The sequence below is a fragment of the Conger conger genome, chromosome 11 (assembly GCF_963514075.1).
Source record: "Conger conger chromosome 11, fConCon1.1, whole genome shotgun sequence".
NCBI classification, from domain to species: domain Eukaryota; kingdom Metazoa; phylum Chordata; class Actinopteri; order Anguilliformes; family Congridae; genus Conger; species Conger conger.
In genome coordinates this window covers 12,729,098-12,745,887 of record NC_083770.1, presented here as the reverse complement: position 1 = coordinate 12,745,887, position 16,790 = coordinate 12,729,098, and the positions used below count along the sequence as shown (strand labels likewise).

The window sequence follows — 16,790 nt, the reverse complement described above, 5'->3', positions numbered from 1 at the left end:
TCGGGGAACACACACTACGCACTACACACTCCAGCCAATGCTCGGAGAACACACTACACACTCCAGCCAATGCTCGGGGAACACACACTACACACTACACACTCCAGCCAATGCTCGGGGGACACACACTACACACTCCAGCTGCTCGGGGGAGCACATGAACACACACTACACACTCCAGCCGCTCGGGGGAACACATGAACACACGGCATGGAAGTGTGCAGTTTGAGCCCATGTTACTCACCAGGAAGCAGTTCTGACCAATCAGAAAACAGCCTGCTCAACAGCCAATCACAGACCCTTACTTCTCATTAAGTCATTTCAGGACAAGGGCTCTCACTCCTCTATTTATGGATCATACCGCAATATTTACTTCACGTGTGGTACACTAGATGGTGCTGTTGCTCACTACCGCAACATTATTTTTCTCATACTTTACCGAAACGCTAAAGCCAAAGTCTGTCTGTTCCATCAGTATACACGTGTTTGCATTATGTAACATTTGTAGGCATAATTTGTCTCTGTATGCATTTCAGCATAGACTATCTGTTCACACAGCTCAACCACAAAATCAGCCGATCATGACCTCTAGTGCTGATACCAGTCAACCACTTGGAATTGTGCCTGATCACATGCCCCTTTTTCCCAGTGCGTGTCTTTGATTATATAGAAGAAAAAATAAATAAATAAATAATAATAATAATAATAATAATAATACAGATATATATTTGTATTATTCTTGTTGCTGTTGCTGAATAATTTTCATTCAGGTGTTTTGGTCAAACATATTCTATAATCTTGTCTTGTAAAACCATGGTTGACCACCAGCCCCTCAAAAGGTCTTTGGCCCTGGACCAGTATCATACTTCAGTGCTCAGTCAGAAATTCACGATCTCAACTATAACCTGACAGCCAAACTGAGGGTGTGTCCCTGTACTCGAAAAAAGTATCCTCGTTTCCTCCACTTGTCTCCTCCCCCCATACTTCTGAATAGGAGGAGGAGACGAGTGAAGGAAAGGGGACCCACCCTGAGAATTTTTCTTCTCTTTTTCTTTGCGTTCCTTACATTTTTCCCCACCACACGAGGGCGCTGTTTCCTTCTGAGTGAGACGCACCGCCATATTCACAAGCACAGGCGCTGCACACTGACATCTCCGTGTCTTTTATATTTTGCAGGAGCAAACTGTGCAGTAAAGTAACAATTTCTGAAGACCAAGAAACACATGACGCGCCAAATCCATTCGTCTCAACTGTCAGGACCATGTGCGAGTCCTGAAAATGATCTTAATTCTCAAGTGAATTTTATCCACATCAGTTTTTTTGGCTGTGTAATTCTTTTCAATTGTATGCGTAGACTACTGTCTTTAAATCTTCGCCACTGTATGTAAATGCACTGTCCGGCACGGCAGGATGACGTCAGCTGAACACCGACCGCAACATAATTACCACACCGGCTCCACGACCAAATCCGCCGTCGCCACAATCCGTCAATCATGTCGTTATTGGCCGCCTGCCTAATGGCTCTTTAACCTTCCAGACTCCGGCACGCACTTCTGGGAATGTTACTACCAGCCATGGAAAGTGGTGTTGCCAGAAGGTAGCTGCTCTCCCTTAAGAAACGAAGCCTGCTTCCAAACTGACAAATGTCTGCTTATTTTTTTTAAATAATGGTGCATTTAAGAAATATATCAATCAATTAATTTGGTTTAAAAAAAAAAAATGCCCACACATATTGTGAAATGTTGCAATATTTCAATATAATTTCAATGCAATATAATGCCAGAGTTTCAGTACATGCCATTATGTTATGGCTCTATGGGCCCAGATAGTGCAGTCGCTGGGGCCGTTTTTGGACTATTGAAAATAATAATATTTGACTGTTCCCTCAGCGAGAGAGATATCTGATTTCTGTGTCTCTAGACTGTCTGACTCCAGTAAGATTGCCCAGACCAGGGGTCTCCAATCTTATCCTAAAAGGGCCGGCGTGGGTGCAGGTTTTTGTTTTAACCCAGCAGTAACACACCTGATTATACTAATGAACTAATCGTGGTCTTTAATCAAGACCTAGATGAGTAGAATCAGCTGTCTTAGTCCTGTGCTAAAACAACAACCTGCACACACACCGGCCCTTTCTGGATAAGATTGGAGACCCCTGGCCCAGACTGTCAATTAACACCAGAACACAGCCTGCATCAAAACACAAGACACTACATTTTTCATGGGTGTGTGTCTTTAAAATGACAACAGCAACAAAAAACGTGAGGGCCAGCCTCTTATATAATTAGTCAGACTGCAGGTGGGTTAAGTGTCAAGAAACTGTTAAATGTACATGTAAATTAATCAAGTGCACTAATACAAAACATTGTCAAATATTGCCACAAAGAAATTTTCTAATATTGTTCAAAGGCAATGTCAATTTCAAAAAGGCAATGTCATTTTCAAGGCATGATAAAATTGTATTTATTTTATTTTTAAAAACTAAGTAGAAGCAATTGCAGTCCAACAGTCCATCACCTCAATAAAAAAAAAGTTAACAGGAAAAGAATACACTGCATTCAGTCTGTGTGTGTGTAAATTTAATTTTGTTTGTTTGAAACAAAAAGCAATTGTTTACATTCAAATGCGTTAGATACACAAATATGACAAGTATGAGCTATGGCACAATCCCAAACAAAACCTCCATTTTAAAAAGAGAGAGTGTTTGGCTTCTGCCTTACGCCTGACAGGGTTGCACACTGGTAACCGACACGTTCTCCCCGCTGCACCTCCTGCGTCCTGCCTCGCATTCTGACATCGTCACGGCAACGGCTCCCTCTCCGGATTGGACGCACAGCAGGGCACCGGATTCCACGCATTCTCCCGGCTCCTTGCAGCGGCATCTGCTCGTCTCGCCTGAAACCCAGAGAGGAAGAGTCTTTCGTGCCGTCGCTAACCTTGGACCTTGACGCGGCGCGGTGCCTGCACAGTTATTCAACGGGAGATCTATGCTGGGCTTCTCAAATCTAGACCTGGGGACCTGCTCCACAAAGTAGGATTACGGATTTAGCCAGTGAGTAAAAACTGGACCCCGCCCAAATCCGGAACATGGACTGAAGTAAAAAATAAAAATAAAAATAATAATATCACCATTCATCAATACGTCAACATATGAAGTCGCCTCAGAACACGCTAATGTACGCCGGACCGTTTTCTCGGTGCCTGGGGGCACTGTCGATGCCTACCGTCGCAAATCTCCCCTGGCTGGCATGCGGAGCAAGGCGCAGTGTCACGGCTCGGCCAGGAGCAGGTGTTGTTCTCAGCCAGGACGTAGCTACGACCCAGGCAAACGACCGCTTGCATTTTACACAAGCTCAGCACATGTGTCCGGCCAGTCTCCTCGTTAGTGACGCATAAGTTCAGAGACACGCTGACAAACACAAACAATAAATTATTATTATGATTATTATGATTATTGGTATAATTCATATTATTATTATTATTATTATGCTGCATACTTTTTTGACATCAAATAACTTTGACCGCTTTTATGCTTGATGCTTGCCAAACATGCTAGGCTTTTTTGGATGCTGAACTCTTGCAGAGGTTTAAATAGTGCAAAGACTGGCCACCAGGTGGTGGTATAATGCACACAAAATCTTTGGAGATTTACAAGTCGAGCCCTTGAACCACACTGTGCAAGGGCTAGGCCAGGGGTCGGCAACCCTGGTCCTGGAGAGCCGCAGGGTGTGCTGGCTTTCGTTGTTACTTGGCATTAATTGATCAATGAAAGCCGTTGATTACAGTTAACTCACCTCACCTTTCTTGGGTCTGAATCAGTTGCTTATTTTAAGGTGGAGACGAAAGCCAGCACACCCTGCGGCTCTCCAGGGCCAGGGTTGCCGACCCTTGGGCTAGGCTGATGCTACATTCCCATCAGTGCTGGCTCAGTCAAAACACAGGGTGTCCCACTAAAGTCCCATGTTTTACAACGATTAAACCAGGGCCAGAGTTGAGGGTTCCTGCTCTAAGGAAAATAGGGTGCGGGTGCTAGCCTCATGAAGATCAATATCTGTCATGCGCAGTACCGCGCCACCATCCTAACAGGTCGACCAATTGTGGCAAGTCTTGGACTTAGCGGCAAAGTTATTTGAAAAACAATGAAACAAATAAAATAAACAGAAACGTATTATTATTATTATTAATATTATTATTATTATTATGAACACATCTTTGTATTTACTGTCAGAATTCACCTGCATTCGTACGGTAGTTTACAGACACACCGCCCTTTCTCCGACTTCTCCCATGCCTTGCATCTTACAGCTGCGTTTGGGATTTCTGTTGGTGCTAGAACAGAATTACATAAAATAATAGGGAATTAAAACAATAAAAAGCTGAATTAATAATTTTCCAGACATAAAAACAAAACTTGAAAAAATGCAGCCTGGTAAGTTCACTGAACTGGTAATTACAGCATTTTTAAACAATGAATTCACTTTTCCAAAACTCTTCATACAACTCTCTACACTAAATGCAGCTTGGTGCAACAATTACTTTCATACCCTTTCTAACTTTCAAAACACAATATTTGTTTCTCAAAATCAAACCAAAACACCAGCATTTTTAATCTCAACAATAGCACTTTTAACCAATATTTCACTATCACCTAATCTATAGCTTTATTGAATAATTGATTGATATTTTGGTTCATTGTTTGGTTTTGGATTGTGATCAATTGATTTACTGATTAATAGATGGAGAAATTGACTAATTGATTGATCGATCTATCGGGTGACCAATAAAATGATTTATTAATTGATTGTTTTATAGATAGACAGACAGACAGATATATAGATAGATATATAGATAGCTTACTGAAGCTGCATTTGATGCTCTCTGGCTGGGGGGACCAGTTTAGACTGGAGTCACACTGGATCTCAGATTCGCCCTCTCTCACACTTCCTGGTGGGCAGGACACTGTGATTGTCTCTCCAATCTGATAGGTCAGCTTCCAGGGGGATCCGGTGACCCCTTGAAGTAGGGGCGGGGTCATGCATACAGTGCCTGGATACACGTAATTAGAAAAAATATTTTGTTTACTTTTCCTGAGAATGATTATATCTTAGTTTTAAGATATATACTGCATATTTTTTGGTGCAAAAAATTATTTCTGCTCCGAAGTTAAATATATATATTTGTTGAAATTTTTTTTTCTTAAATTTTCTCCCAATTCAGCAGCCAATTATACCCTGTCTAATCCAGTCAGTGCTAGCTGGGGATACAGTGCTAGCTGGGGATACACCGCCTGACGACCCCATCCCTCGGGGGCCCAGAAGGATCATGTGACCCTGAGAGTGACACGCCTTCTCCAAGCCGTCTCGTCTCAGTTAGACCGTTACTCCGAGGTGCCCAGGGTGCTGCTCTATGCGGCGATCCTACTAACCCTCCCTTGGAGCAGCGAGCCAATTATGCCGCTCCACGAGAGCCAGCCAAACTCTGCCTTTTGGAATCGTGGAGGAATCGAACCTCGGCCCTCGGTGTGCAACTGCAACAAACTGCAACCGCAAGTCCGCTATATATTTTAAGAGTTTAACATAATATGCAAGTTAATAGATATTAATATAATATAGAAAATATATATAATATTTGTTATATATTTTTTATGTGTCTATGTTGATGTCTTCTCTCCCTCTCCCTCGATGCAGAAGGAAGCACTAACTCTTGCACTCCATCTTGTCCCTCTTCCAGCTCTGGTCTTCCAGGCATTCCACGTTGGTGTCTCCAACGATGTGGTATCCCACCACACAGGAGTAGACTACCCGGCTGCCCACCAGGTAAACGTTCTTGGGGTCCTGCGTGGAGGCATGTAGATGTTAAGACATGCAGGTAGCCGAACACGTTGCTGTAGGCACAGATTTTAGCTTGACCACAATGAGCCCTGTTCCTGACATCACTCCTGTTTCACAAAGCAGGATCACCCAGTTAGCCGGATAACTGCACTGAGTAAAACCTCAGCGCAATTAAGGAACCCTTCCAAATCCGGAACGTGGACCAGAAAACAATTTACATGGAAGTAGAAATAGTTGTTCTGGGTTTTAGTTAAATCGTGTTAATAAATTCATTGTTTGTTAGGCTATAAACGGCCTAATTAAGGAAGTACTGAAGTGTCCCTTACCAAGACGAACCCGTTCACTAGGGGAGGTGGAGTCTTGCAGGCCTTGGGTGGAGTAAGTGAGGGATCGAAACAGTGGGGCTCCATAATGCTGGACATGCAGAAACATCACCAGCAGCTTCAGGCTTAACCCCACAAATAACTCTATGACATTTTTATCACAAAAAAAACTTTACTTTCATGTAAATGGTTGGCATTTATATAACACCTTTATCCAAAGCGCTGTAAAATTGATGCTTCTCATTCACCCATTCATACACACACTCACACCGACGGCGATTGGCTGCCATGCAAGGCCCCGACCAGCTCGTCAGGAGCATTTGGGGGTTAGGTGTCTTGCGCAGGGACACTTCGACACAGCCCAGGCAGGGGATCGAACCGGCAACCCTCCGACTGCCAGACAACTGCTCTTACTGCCTGAACCATGTCACCTCATGTCAAGTGCTTAGTGCCATTTTAATATACTGATTTTTTTTTCTCTATGCTTTTACTTTTATACACACTATTTATATCTGAAGAACACTATAAGAGTTATTTACACCATCAGAACTGTTTGGGAAGGTTGGAAATATTGAAAACTTGGTAAGCACTGTATATTTAGAGATGGTTTTAAGGGTTGTGTGCACACAGTATATGGTGAAATATATAACATTGTGTATATGATGCATACAGTCAGATATGTTTGCAAGGGTTGTGTATATATGTGTTGTGTACGTATATGCTATATACAGACACAGCGTTGGGTATATTACATTACATTACATTACATTATTGGCATTTGGCAGACGCTCTTATCCAGAGCGACGTACAGTTGATGAGACTAAGCAGGAGACAATCCTCCCCTGGAGCAATGCAGGGTTAAGGGCCTTGCTCAAGGGCCCAACGGCTTTGTGGCTACATCGGGATTAGAACCACCAACCATGCGTGTCCCAGTCCTTTACCTTAACCACTACGCTACAGGCCGCCCTATATATGTACGTATATGCTATATACAGACCCAGAGTTGTGTGTATGCTGTACACAAACACATATGGAAGTGTTGTGTATGTATATGCTATATACAGACAGAGTTGTGTGTATGCTGTACACAAACACATATGGAAGTGTTGTGTATGTATATGCTATATACAGACCCGGAGTTCTGGCCGTATTCATACTGATGGGGCAGCGTTATGGTGATTCTCACCGCAGATGTTCCAGATCCTCGTCATCGCAGGCTTTACGCTCCGAAGGCTGCCCATTGCAGTGCTTTCCCCCTCCACTGGGGTACGGGTTGCTGCAAGCTCGTGACCGTGACCTTTGACCTTGGCCACAGGAAGACCAGGATGACCAGCAGGTCCAGGCTCCCTGGATGACCCCTGGAAGTGGAGCAACAAGGGTCAGAGGAGAAAAAATTACTGTCAGATGGTTGCTCGTGCGTTCAAGATGGCACATTAGCTAACGTTCGGCAACATATTCAGACTTTTTTCTGTTCAGCATGAACGTTAACTAACGTTAGCAAACAGTTGGAAGAGGTAGTGCGTGGTAAATGTCTGCTGATGGGGACAACATGGAGAGCAAAAGTTGACGATCATTTGCCTGTTATAATACACTTTATATAAATTTGTTCTTACCTTCACAGGTGAGCAAGAAATCAGCTAGCTGGCATTTTTAGGCCAAAGTCATGTCCATTTGTATTAAAAGATTTTGGGGGCAAACTAAATGGAACGTTTAGTCAGTAGTTTACCACGATTGTCGTCATGAACACACATCTGATATCTGGCATCAGATTCTTGAAACTCCACTGTCCCCGGTGGCACTTCCTGTTTGACCAGTTCACTACAGTATATTTGGCTAAGTCACTTCCTCTATGAACAGGATACTGAGGTGCTGTTTTCTAAGTCACTTCCTCTATGAACAGGATACTCTGATGTAGTTGTCTAAGTCACTTCCTCTATGAGCAGAATACTGAGGTGCTGTTGTCTAAGTCACTTCCTCCATGAACAGGATACTGAGGTGCTGTTTTCTAAGTCTCTTCCTCTATGAACATGATACTGAGGTGTACTTGTGTAAGGTACTTCCTCTATGAACAGGATACTCTGATGTAGTTGTGCAAGTCACTTCCTCTATGAACAGGATACTGAGGGGCTGTTGTCTAAGTCACTTCCTCTATGAACAGGATACTGAAGTGCTGTTTTCTAAGTCTCTTCCTCTATGAACATGATACTGAGGTGTACTTGTGTAAGGTACTTCCTCTATGAACAGGATACTCTGGTGTAGTTGTCTAAGTCACTTCCTCTATGAACAGGATACTGAGGTGCTGTTGTCTAAGTCACTTCCTCTATGAACAGGATACTGAGGTGCTGTTTTCTAAGTCTCTTCCTCTATGAACATGATACTGAGGTGTACTTGTGTAAGGTACTTCCTCTATGAACAGGATACTCTGGTATAGTTGTCTAAGTCACTTCCTCTATGAACAGGATACTGAAGTGCTGTTGTCTAAGTCACTTCCTCTATGAACAAGATACTCTGATGTAGTTGTCTAAGTCACTTCCTCTATGAACAGGATACTGAGGTGCTGTTGTCTAAGTCACTTCCTCCATGAACAGGATACTCTGATGTAGTTGTCTAAGTCACTTCCTCTATGGGCAGAATACTGAGGTGCTGTTGTCTAAGTCACTTCCTCCATGAACAGGATACTGAGGTGCTGTTGTCTAAGTCACTTCTTCTATGAACAAGATGCTGAGGAGTATCTGGCTATGGCACTTCCTGTCTCACCTGGCTGTTCCAGGACCTTCCCAAACTGGCAGGCAGGGCCGGTGGTGTCCTCCTTGCAGATGCAGGTGCAGGTTGTCCCTCTCAGCTCGGGAACGCCATTGTTTTGGCAGGGCTTGCAGCGACAGGGGTGCTCCTCCGTCTCATATTCCTCTGTCGCCCTCTTCAGGTGGAGCCTCTTCATTGCGGCACACGGCACCTCCTTCACCAGCTCATACAACGGCCTCAGCTGTGAGCGGAAGATGAAATGACTACTCCCAGTTTAGGCATTCAGTCAGCGCTCTTTCACAGAGCAACTAGCTTTTGTTTAGACTCACGGGTGTCAGCAGAAGCAATTCAAGTTAAGTTCAAGCGATGGGTTAAAGCCCTGAAGAACTTTCTCAAACTTTCATCTTAAGTGCGACTCTTTTGTTCAATCAGGTGACTTGAATATGGTCATAATTTACGTGAAATACAAGGTAAAACGTTTCCATTTTGCATTGCATCCTTTGGTAAAATGCATTGCACTGCATTTTATTGTCTTATTTAACATGAAATGTGCTGTATAAATATAGTTTTGATTTATTAATTTAATCCTCTGATATAGTGATTGAGCAGCTCAGCTGGTGGATGACAGAGGATGGTCGATGCAGCATCATGACAAATAAATTTGGCCGTTCAGGGGTGTTTCGCATTTCTGATGCTTCCCATGTCACTTGTCAACTGTTTTGTGCAATCTGCTAACAATTTATGAATTGTTTTTATAATGCCATTTGTGTGAACTGCTAGCTTCTTGCCACATCTCTCTTCAAAAAGTATGTTTTAATCACGGCGAGACTCACCTGCTTACATAAAGGTCAATAAATTAGTGGCAAATAAAAAGGAACCCAAAAGCATCCTGGGGGTTGTAGTTTGAACACCTTGCCTTGGATTTGATGACAATGGGGAAGTTCTTCACTGATCCCGCCCACTTCCTGTACATATCCATGTTTCCAGCAGGATTCTTCAAGTCCACCTTTTTGAGCCCTTCGATGTAGGCAGGGTCACCGCCAACAGGGTCTACATCTATGGACATGTGATCACTCCTAGACCCTGGTAAGGGGGGAGGTATTTTATCTTGAGAGTGTGCAATATTTTTCTTGGAATGCACGCAGCATAAATAAATGTGTTTCATTTTCACATCACATTGCCTCCTGTCGCCTGAAGCCCATTCATCGTACAGACCAAGGCACCTCCATTACTTTCCTATTCCTAACACCCAAAACTAATTTCTTATCAGAAGAAATATGTTTCATTTTATCCTATAATCTCCTAAACGTTCATGAAACTGACAGCGACTTACAGAGAAAGGGCATTGAGTTAGTTTGAGATGAGAGGCAAGTTCGTGAAATTCAAGCAATTTACTGTACATAAAACAGCTGAGGAACACGTTCACCAGCACTTATAATGTCAACCATCTGTTCATCTATTTTCACATAAAACATCGTGCCATTGTTTTTAATACATTATTATGTGATGACTTAGATATCATGATATAATTGGAGGTATAGTATAACACACCATCGGATGCACTGAAGTCATCAGTGAATGAATTGCACCTGGTCTTAGACCACGAGAAGAATAAAAAGTTGTGGCGTGTTGTCACACACTTGTGGAAACTTTCAGAACTGGAGCCTGTGTGTAAAAAAACATTAAATAAAGCAATTGAGCAGTGCAATAGACACTCAACTTTAAGCTTTTAAAACATTTAGCTAACCTTTAAGTTTGCTGTGTCTAGCTCTATACACATATTTGTAAACAGTAGTGGGCCTGGGTCCAACTGCTGCAAATTTCTGTCACATTTGTACATCTATTAATTTAGTGATATAAATGTATTATTATAAAGGAGTATAAGAACTGGGTTAATATTAAGACCATAAAAAGGAAATGTACATAAATATATTAGTAATCAGCCTGAGGGATAGTCTGACGTGGGGTGCAGATTCAGGGAGTGCGGAGACTCACTCATGCTGCTCTCTGACTTCTTGTCAATCCCCACCATGGCTCGGTAGTCCCCTCCCAGGGTTCCCTCGGACAGGAAGTGGGTCCCGTACCTGACGATGAGGTGGCGGTACGTGGCATAGTCGTACACGGTGGGGAGGGTGGACAGAGCTTTCCAGAACTCCTCGGACAGCGGGAGGTAGGCCGGGGGCGCGTTCTGGAAGTGAGCCACCTCCACGTTGTTCTTAATTATCAGCAACCTGTGGTTCTGGGTAATCAATCAAACCACCAATTAACCAATCAGCCGATTCAACCGTAAATCCTTTTATTTACTTAGGCTGCGCAAAACACAGGCCTTTATTTGGGGCAGGCTTGTATTCGAGGCAGGCCTTTATTTCTTATTAGGCTTCTGTTGTAGAATTTTATTCTTATAAATAAAGTAAAAGGCTACACTTAAAGTGGGTCAACACTGTTCAACACTTCAATCAATTAGTGTAGGCTAATCAGGAACACCCTTTGGTAAGTCAGTGTCAGTCTTAACAGACTTAGTTTATTGTAAATATTCTCAAACACAAGAAATCACATGCAATTCCAGAATCTTCATAAAATGACAACTTGCCAGACACGCCTTCATGAACAATAACAAATTAGCGTAGATAACAGCAAGTTAAGGATCCTTTTTTCCTAAAATGCGTTTTATTGTGAGACATGCGTTTCGTTTGGAGCAGCATACCGGTAGGCTATCAAAATGTTTTCGCTTTTGTTTGGGATTTAATTTACTTTTGGACTGTTTGATTCTATTGCTAAATGTTGGGACTGATGGGCACTGAAATCTGGGGGGTATTTGATGGTTCACTGTTAAGTTTTATGTAGTTGAAAGAGTGTCGGGATTTCCACCCGTCTGTTTATTGCGAGCCAAGGCAGCCGCTTTCATTCATTCATTGAACGTGCGCTGTGCTGTAAATACATGGAAACCTTATTGCGTATCCAAGTAGCCTAAATTTAGTTAATTTTTAATTTTGCCTGATTTACTTTTTATTAAATTCGTAGGCTGGAATGCCTCGCGGCAAGAATTGTGTTTAAATGTATACTGCTTCAGCCTTTGGCAAGCTACTCAGAAGGGGGCGGCAAGCGACTGGTAGCTTGAGAGCAATGTGTTGGAGACCCAACAACCAACCAACAATATAAAATATGAAGAAGAGCTCTTTTATTTCATTGAGTTAAATCGAAACAATGTGCTCATGGACTGATAGCCCTACTGGTAGGCAATATTGGGGGCCGGCCTTTATTTGTCCGAATCGACCACGCCCCCGGCTATTATCTGAGGCCCGACTTCAAATAGAATCCTGGACACAATTTGAGGATTTACGGTACTCAAACAACCAATCAAGCAATCAAGCAATAAAGCAATAAAACCACCAATGAATCAATCAGCCAATCACTCAATCAATCCACCAAGTAATCAAGGGCAATACTCAATATGCAGTATATAAGTAAATATAATACATTTTAATCGACATGGCTCAGGCAGTAAGAGCAGTCGTCTGGCAGTCGGAGGGTTGCCGGTTCGATCCCCCGCCCAGGGTGTGTCGAAGTGTCCCTGAGCAAGACACCTAACCCCTAAATGCTCCTGATAAGCTGGTCGGCGCCTTGCATGGCAGCCAATCGCCGTTGGTGTGTAAGTGAGTGTATGAATGGGTGAATGAGAAGCATCAATTGTACAGTGCTTTGGATAAAGGCGCTATATAAATGCCAACCATTTAATCAATCACTGTTTTTGTCAACCAATCATAGTCCATGAATCAACAATATAAGACACATTGAATGAAACTAGTTTGTCAATTGATAAAGTATTTGTTTACCCAGTCAAACAAAAACCAAAACAATCACTGAACAGATGAACATTTTAAACAAGTTTGTACCTCTTTTTTAGTTATCTCGCTGTGAAAGGTTTTATAATGGTGTCCCTCATTTGAGTCTTCTTTTTCCTCTTTATGTTTCACATAGGACCAGGAGCTGTCGTAGAATTCGTCACTGAAATCGTTTTCGACCTTCACCTGGGTGAGAGACCAGAATTCAAAGATCCGGTCAGTGCAGGGGTGGGCAATTCCGTTCCTGGAGGGCCGTGTGCAGGTTTTCATCCTGGTCCCTGGTGTGTGCAGGTTTTTACCCTGGTCCCTGGTGTGTGCAGGCTTTTACCCTGGTCCCTGGTGTGTGCAGGTTTTTACCTCCACCAATTCCCCTGGCTAAATGAGCTCATTGGCTGTATGCACTGTGGTGACATGAAGGTAAAGTAAGATGCTGTCCACCAGGGGGCAGCATTGGCCCTATCTACAGCCATAGCCACAGCTGAGATTCATTGTAATCACTATAGCTGTGGCCAATTACCTAATTATTTGGCTATATAAGAGGCCTGGTTCTCAGGCTTGGGAAAGATATGAATGAGCAGAGGGATGAATGCTGGTATTTTTAGGTTGCCTCTACAGATGTTTTCCATTCTGGTTCCTCAGTGGTAGAGTGACTTGCCTATCACTGTCAGGACAGCAGGATCCCGCTCCCTGTTTCGACGCAGACTAAAAACATATCTTTTCAAACTGTACCTTAGTCCTACCTCCTGATTCCCCCCCCCCCCCTTTCCAATTTCCATATCACTCTTGTCTAACCCAAAAAAATAATAATAATAATAATAATTATAATAATAATAATAATAATAATAATAATAATAATAATAATTTGAATTGCACTTATGATGGACTGTACGTTTAGAACAGCACTTCATGTGTATTTTACTAGTTATGGATGTGTTGCTTTAACTTGTGGAAGAACCTATGCACTTGTAAGTCACTTTGGATTAAAAACGCCTGCCAAACGACTAAAATGTAAAATGTAAATGTAATGCTTGGCCTCCCTTTCCCCTACCCTGGATTAATAAAGAGCTGGAAGCCCAAATGCTGATTTGATGTTTATTCGTCTGTTGACCACATGACCTGTGGCCACCCCCAGCCTAGCGTCACAACACCGGCGTCGATACACTCGTACATTAGACCACAGTAAAACCATGCAAATAGGGACACAGACCGTATTCGGTGGTCATTCACGTGCTCATCATCAACTGTCAGCAGGAGAAAATGTTGACATTTACGAGGTAAGTAAGGCCAGACCTTGAAACAGGACAAGAGGCAAGAAAACGACAATGGCCCCGTCGCCCACCTCTGGACAGATACACTGCTGAACTCAGAACTACTTGGGAGCAAAGCCCGGCGCCTGCTGTTCGGGGCACGGCCGCCGGTAACTCACCTGGAAGATGTATCCCAGAAGGCTTTCTGGGAGCCGATAGAAGTACCTGTTGTCACCGCTGAACATCTTCCGGCACTGTCCGCCAAAACTCTTGGTGTTGATCACTGCAGCTCGCCGTGCCCCGGTCAGCGCGTCCATTCTGCAGAGGCATATCGCAGGGCCCAGGTATAGGGGACAGATGCACTGGGACCAATCAAAAATACCTCCCAATGAGAGACTGCAGGCTCTAGCTGTAGATTGTAATCTTCATTCAACCGTAAAGGGCCGCACGTGTGTGTGTGTGTGTGTGTGTGTGTGTATAGTACATGTGTATGTGTGTGTGCATGTGTTTGTGCATACGTGTGTACAGTATGTATGTGTGAGTGTGTAAGTGTGTGTGTCTCACCCATGGCCAGTAAGCTGTACGTTGGGAGGTGGCCTCTGAGTGTCACACACAGACCCATCACAGCCCTGCTCATCCAGCCCATCCTCTTCACAGTCCTGATCTCCATTACACACCAACGCCATGCTGATACACCTCCCTGCAACACACACACACACACACACACACACACACACACATCAGTACAGACACACACACACACACACACACATCAGCACAGACACACACACACACACACACACACACACACACACATCAGTACAGACACACACACACACATCAGTACAGACACACACACACACACAGTCCTGATCTCCATTACAGAGCAGCACACACACATAGACACACACACACACATCAGTACAGACACACACACACACACACACACACACATCAGTACACACACACACACACACACAGTCCTGATCTCCATTACAGAGCAGCACACACACACAGACACACACACACATCAGTACACACACACACACACACACAGTCCTGATCTCCATTACAGAGCAGCACACACACATAGACACACACACACACATCAGTACAGACACACACACACACACACACACACACATCAGTACACACACACACACACACACAGTCCTGATCTCCATTACAGAGCAGCACACACACACAGACACACACACACATCAGTACACACACACACACACACAGTCCTGATCTCCATTACAGAGCAGCACACACACACATACACACACACACACACACACATCAGTACACACACACACAGTCCTGATCTCCATTTCACACCAATGCCTTGCTGATACACCTCCCTGCAACACACACACACACACACACACACAGTCCTGATCTTCATTATAGAGCAGCACACACACACACACACACACACACACAGGGCAGTCACAGTACCTGAGGCACAGCGGAACCTTTCTCCACACCCCTGCTCCAGGGGGCAGCCTCTACTCGTGGTACAGCCTTGCGTCTGCGTGGCCACGCCTGAGCACGGAGTTCCCCCAAACTGAGCGTATGTGACGATGGGTCGAGTCCGCCTCTGAAATGTTCCCCAACAGCACCCCAATTTGAGTCTCAGTGTGTGACCCCAAATGCTGCCGTCAAATGACAAATTTACTAACTCCTAACTCCTCTAATCCATCTTCAACGGCCTGAACAATTCAATTAGTAGAAATTGAGGCTGTCTGTGAGTATATGTTTGCTGACATGCGAAAACCTCATCTGAGTGTTTATTTAATAGTACAATTCTGTTGTGTCCTCTGTGTTGGATATGAGTCTGCTGTAGCTCATCTGTGTACAGTTTGTACAGTTATATTATATTTGTACAGTTCATCTGTTTTTGGATGTGAGCATAGCTTACCTGTTTTTGGATATGAGCACACTGTAGCTCACCTGTGTTTTTGGATATGAGAACACTGTAGCTCACCTGTGTTTTTGGATATGAGCACACTGTAGCTCACCTGTGTTTTTGCATATGAGAACACTGTAGCTCACCTGTGTTTTTGGATATGAGCACACTGAAGCTCACCTGTGTTTTTGGATATGAGCGCACTGTAGCTCACCTGTGTTTTTGCATATGAGCACACTGTAGCTCACCTGTGTTTTTGGATGTGAGCACACTGTAGCTCACCTGTGTTTTGGTGCATCCATCACATATGGACCACTCTCCGTAGGCACCCCACTGGCATTGCACCGGCTGACTACAGCTATCAGAATAAATACAGCAACAGACAAGCTCTGTTATTTACTTTTTTAGTACTGTAGTGTTTACATTTCTTTTAACAGCCAATTAAAACTATTATTACCATTCACGGAGTACACATCTTAAACATCTTAATCAAATGTACACCCTGTGGTCACATAACAGCAGACTTCTGGAGAATCACCGGGACTATTTCCGCACTGAGGTAAGACTGGGCTGCATAGAGCAGTCTGGCAGTGTGCCGCGGGTTGCCGTGGATACCGCAGCTTGCGCTGAAGGAAAGCTGCAGCGGGCAGAGGGTAAGTAGCAGTCTGCTGTTGGTCTTATTCTCAGGGTTTAGGGCACTCACCGAACCGGGAGCAGTGCAGGCAGGAGCGCTAACAGACACACCGGGGTAACTCTGGCCCAACCCACAGACTGCAGATCCACAGGAGACATTAATAACCACAACAACAACAACAACAACAACAACAACAACAACAACAATAATAATAATATTAATCAGAGTTGCCGACTTTCAGTGTGTGAGAATAAATTGGTGG

At 43.7% G+C, this 16,790-nt stretch overlaps 1 protein-coding gene across 1 annotated transcript in view; it reads right to left on the bottom strand.

Annotated features, from left to right (window-relative positions):
• Positions 1 to 2,444: 2,444 nt before the first annotated feature.
• Positions 2,445 to 16,790, bottom strand: part of c7a (complement component 7a) — a 15,319-nt gene continuing 973 nt past the window's right edge. Inside the window, exons 2-18 of the mRNA XM_061261203.1 lie at positions 16,598 to 16,665; positions 16,177 to 16,252; positions 15,444 to 15,585; positions 14,547 to 14,682; positions 14,162 to 14,300; positions 12,787 to 12,921; positions 10,889 to 11,132; positions 10,445 to 10,558; positions 9,805 to 9,976; positions 8,909 to 9,129; positions 7,338 to 7,509; positions 6,155 to 6,242; positions 5,699 to 5,831; positions 4,855 to 5,043; positions 4,233 to 4,326; positions 3,222 to 3,406; positions 2,445 to 2,892 (exon numbers count right to left, since the gene is read on the bottom strand). Of these exons, the coding sequence (XP_061117187.1) occupies positions 2,714 to 2,892; positions 3,222 to 3,406; positions 4,233 to 4,326; positions 4,855 to 5,043; positions 5,699 to 5,831; positions 6,155 to 6,242; positions 7,338 to 7,509; positions 8,909 to 9,129; positions 9,805 to 9,976; positions 10,445 to 10,558; positions 10,889 to 11,132; positions 12,787 to 12,921; positions 14,162 to 14,300; positions 14,547 to 14,682; positions 15,444 to 15,585; positions 16,177 to 16,252; positions 16,598 to 16,665 (2,487 nt within the window). The 3' untranslated portion in view covers positions 2,445 to 2,713. The remainder of the gene's footprint in view (positions 2,893 to 3,221; positions 3,407 to 4,232; positions 4,327 to 4,854; positions 5,044 to 5,698; positions 5,832 to 6,154; positions 6,243 to 7,337; positions 7,510 to 8,908; positions 9,130 to 9,804; positions 9,977 to 10,444; positions 10,559 to 10,888; positions 11,133 to 12,786; positions 12,922 to 14,161; positions 14,301 to 14,546; positions 14,683 to 15,443; positions 15,586 to 16,176; positions 16,253 to 16,597; positions 16,666 to 16,790) is intronic.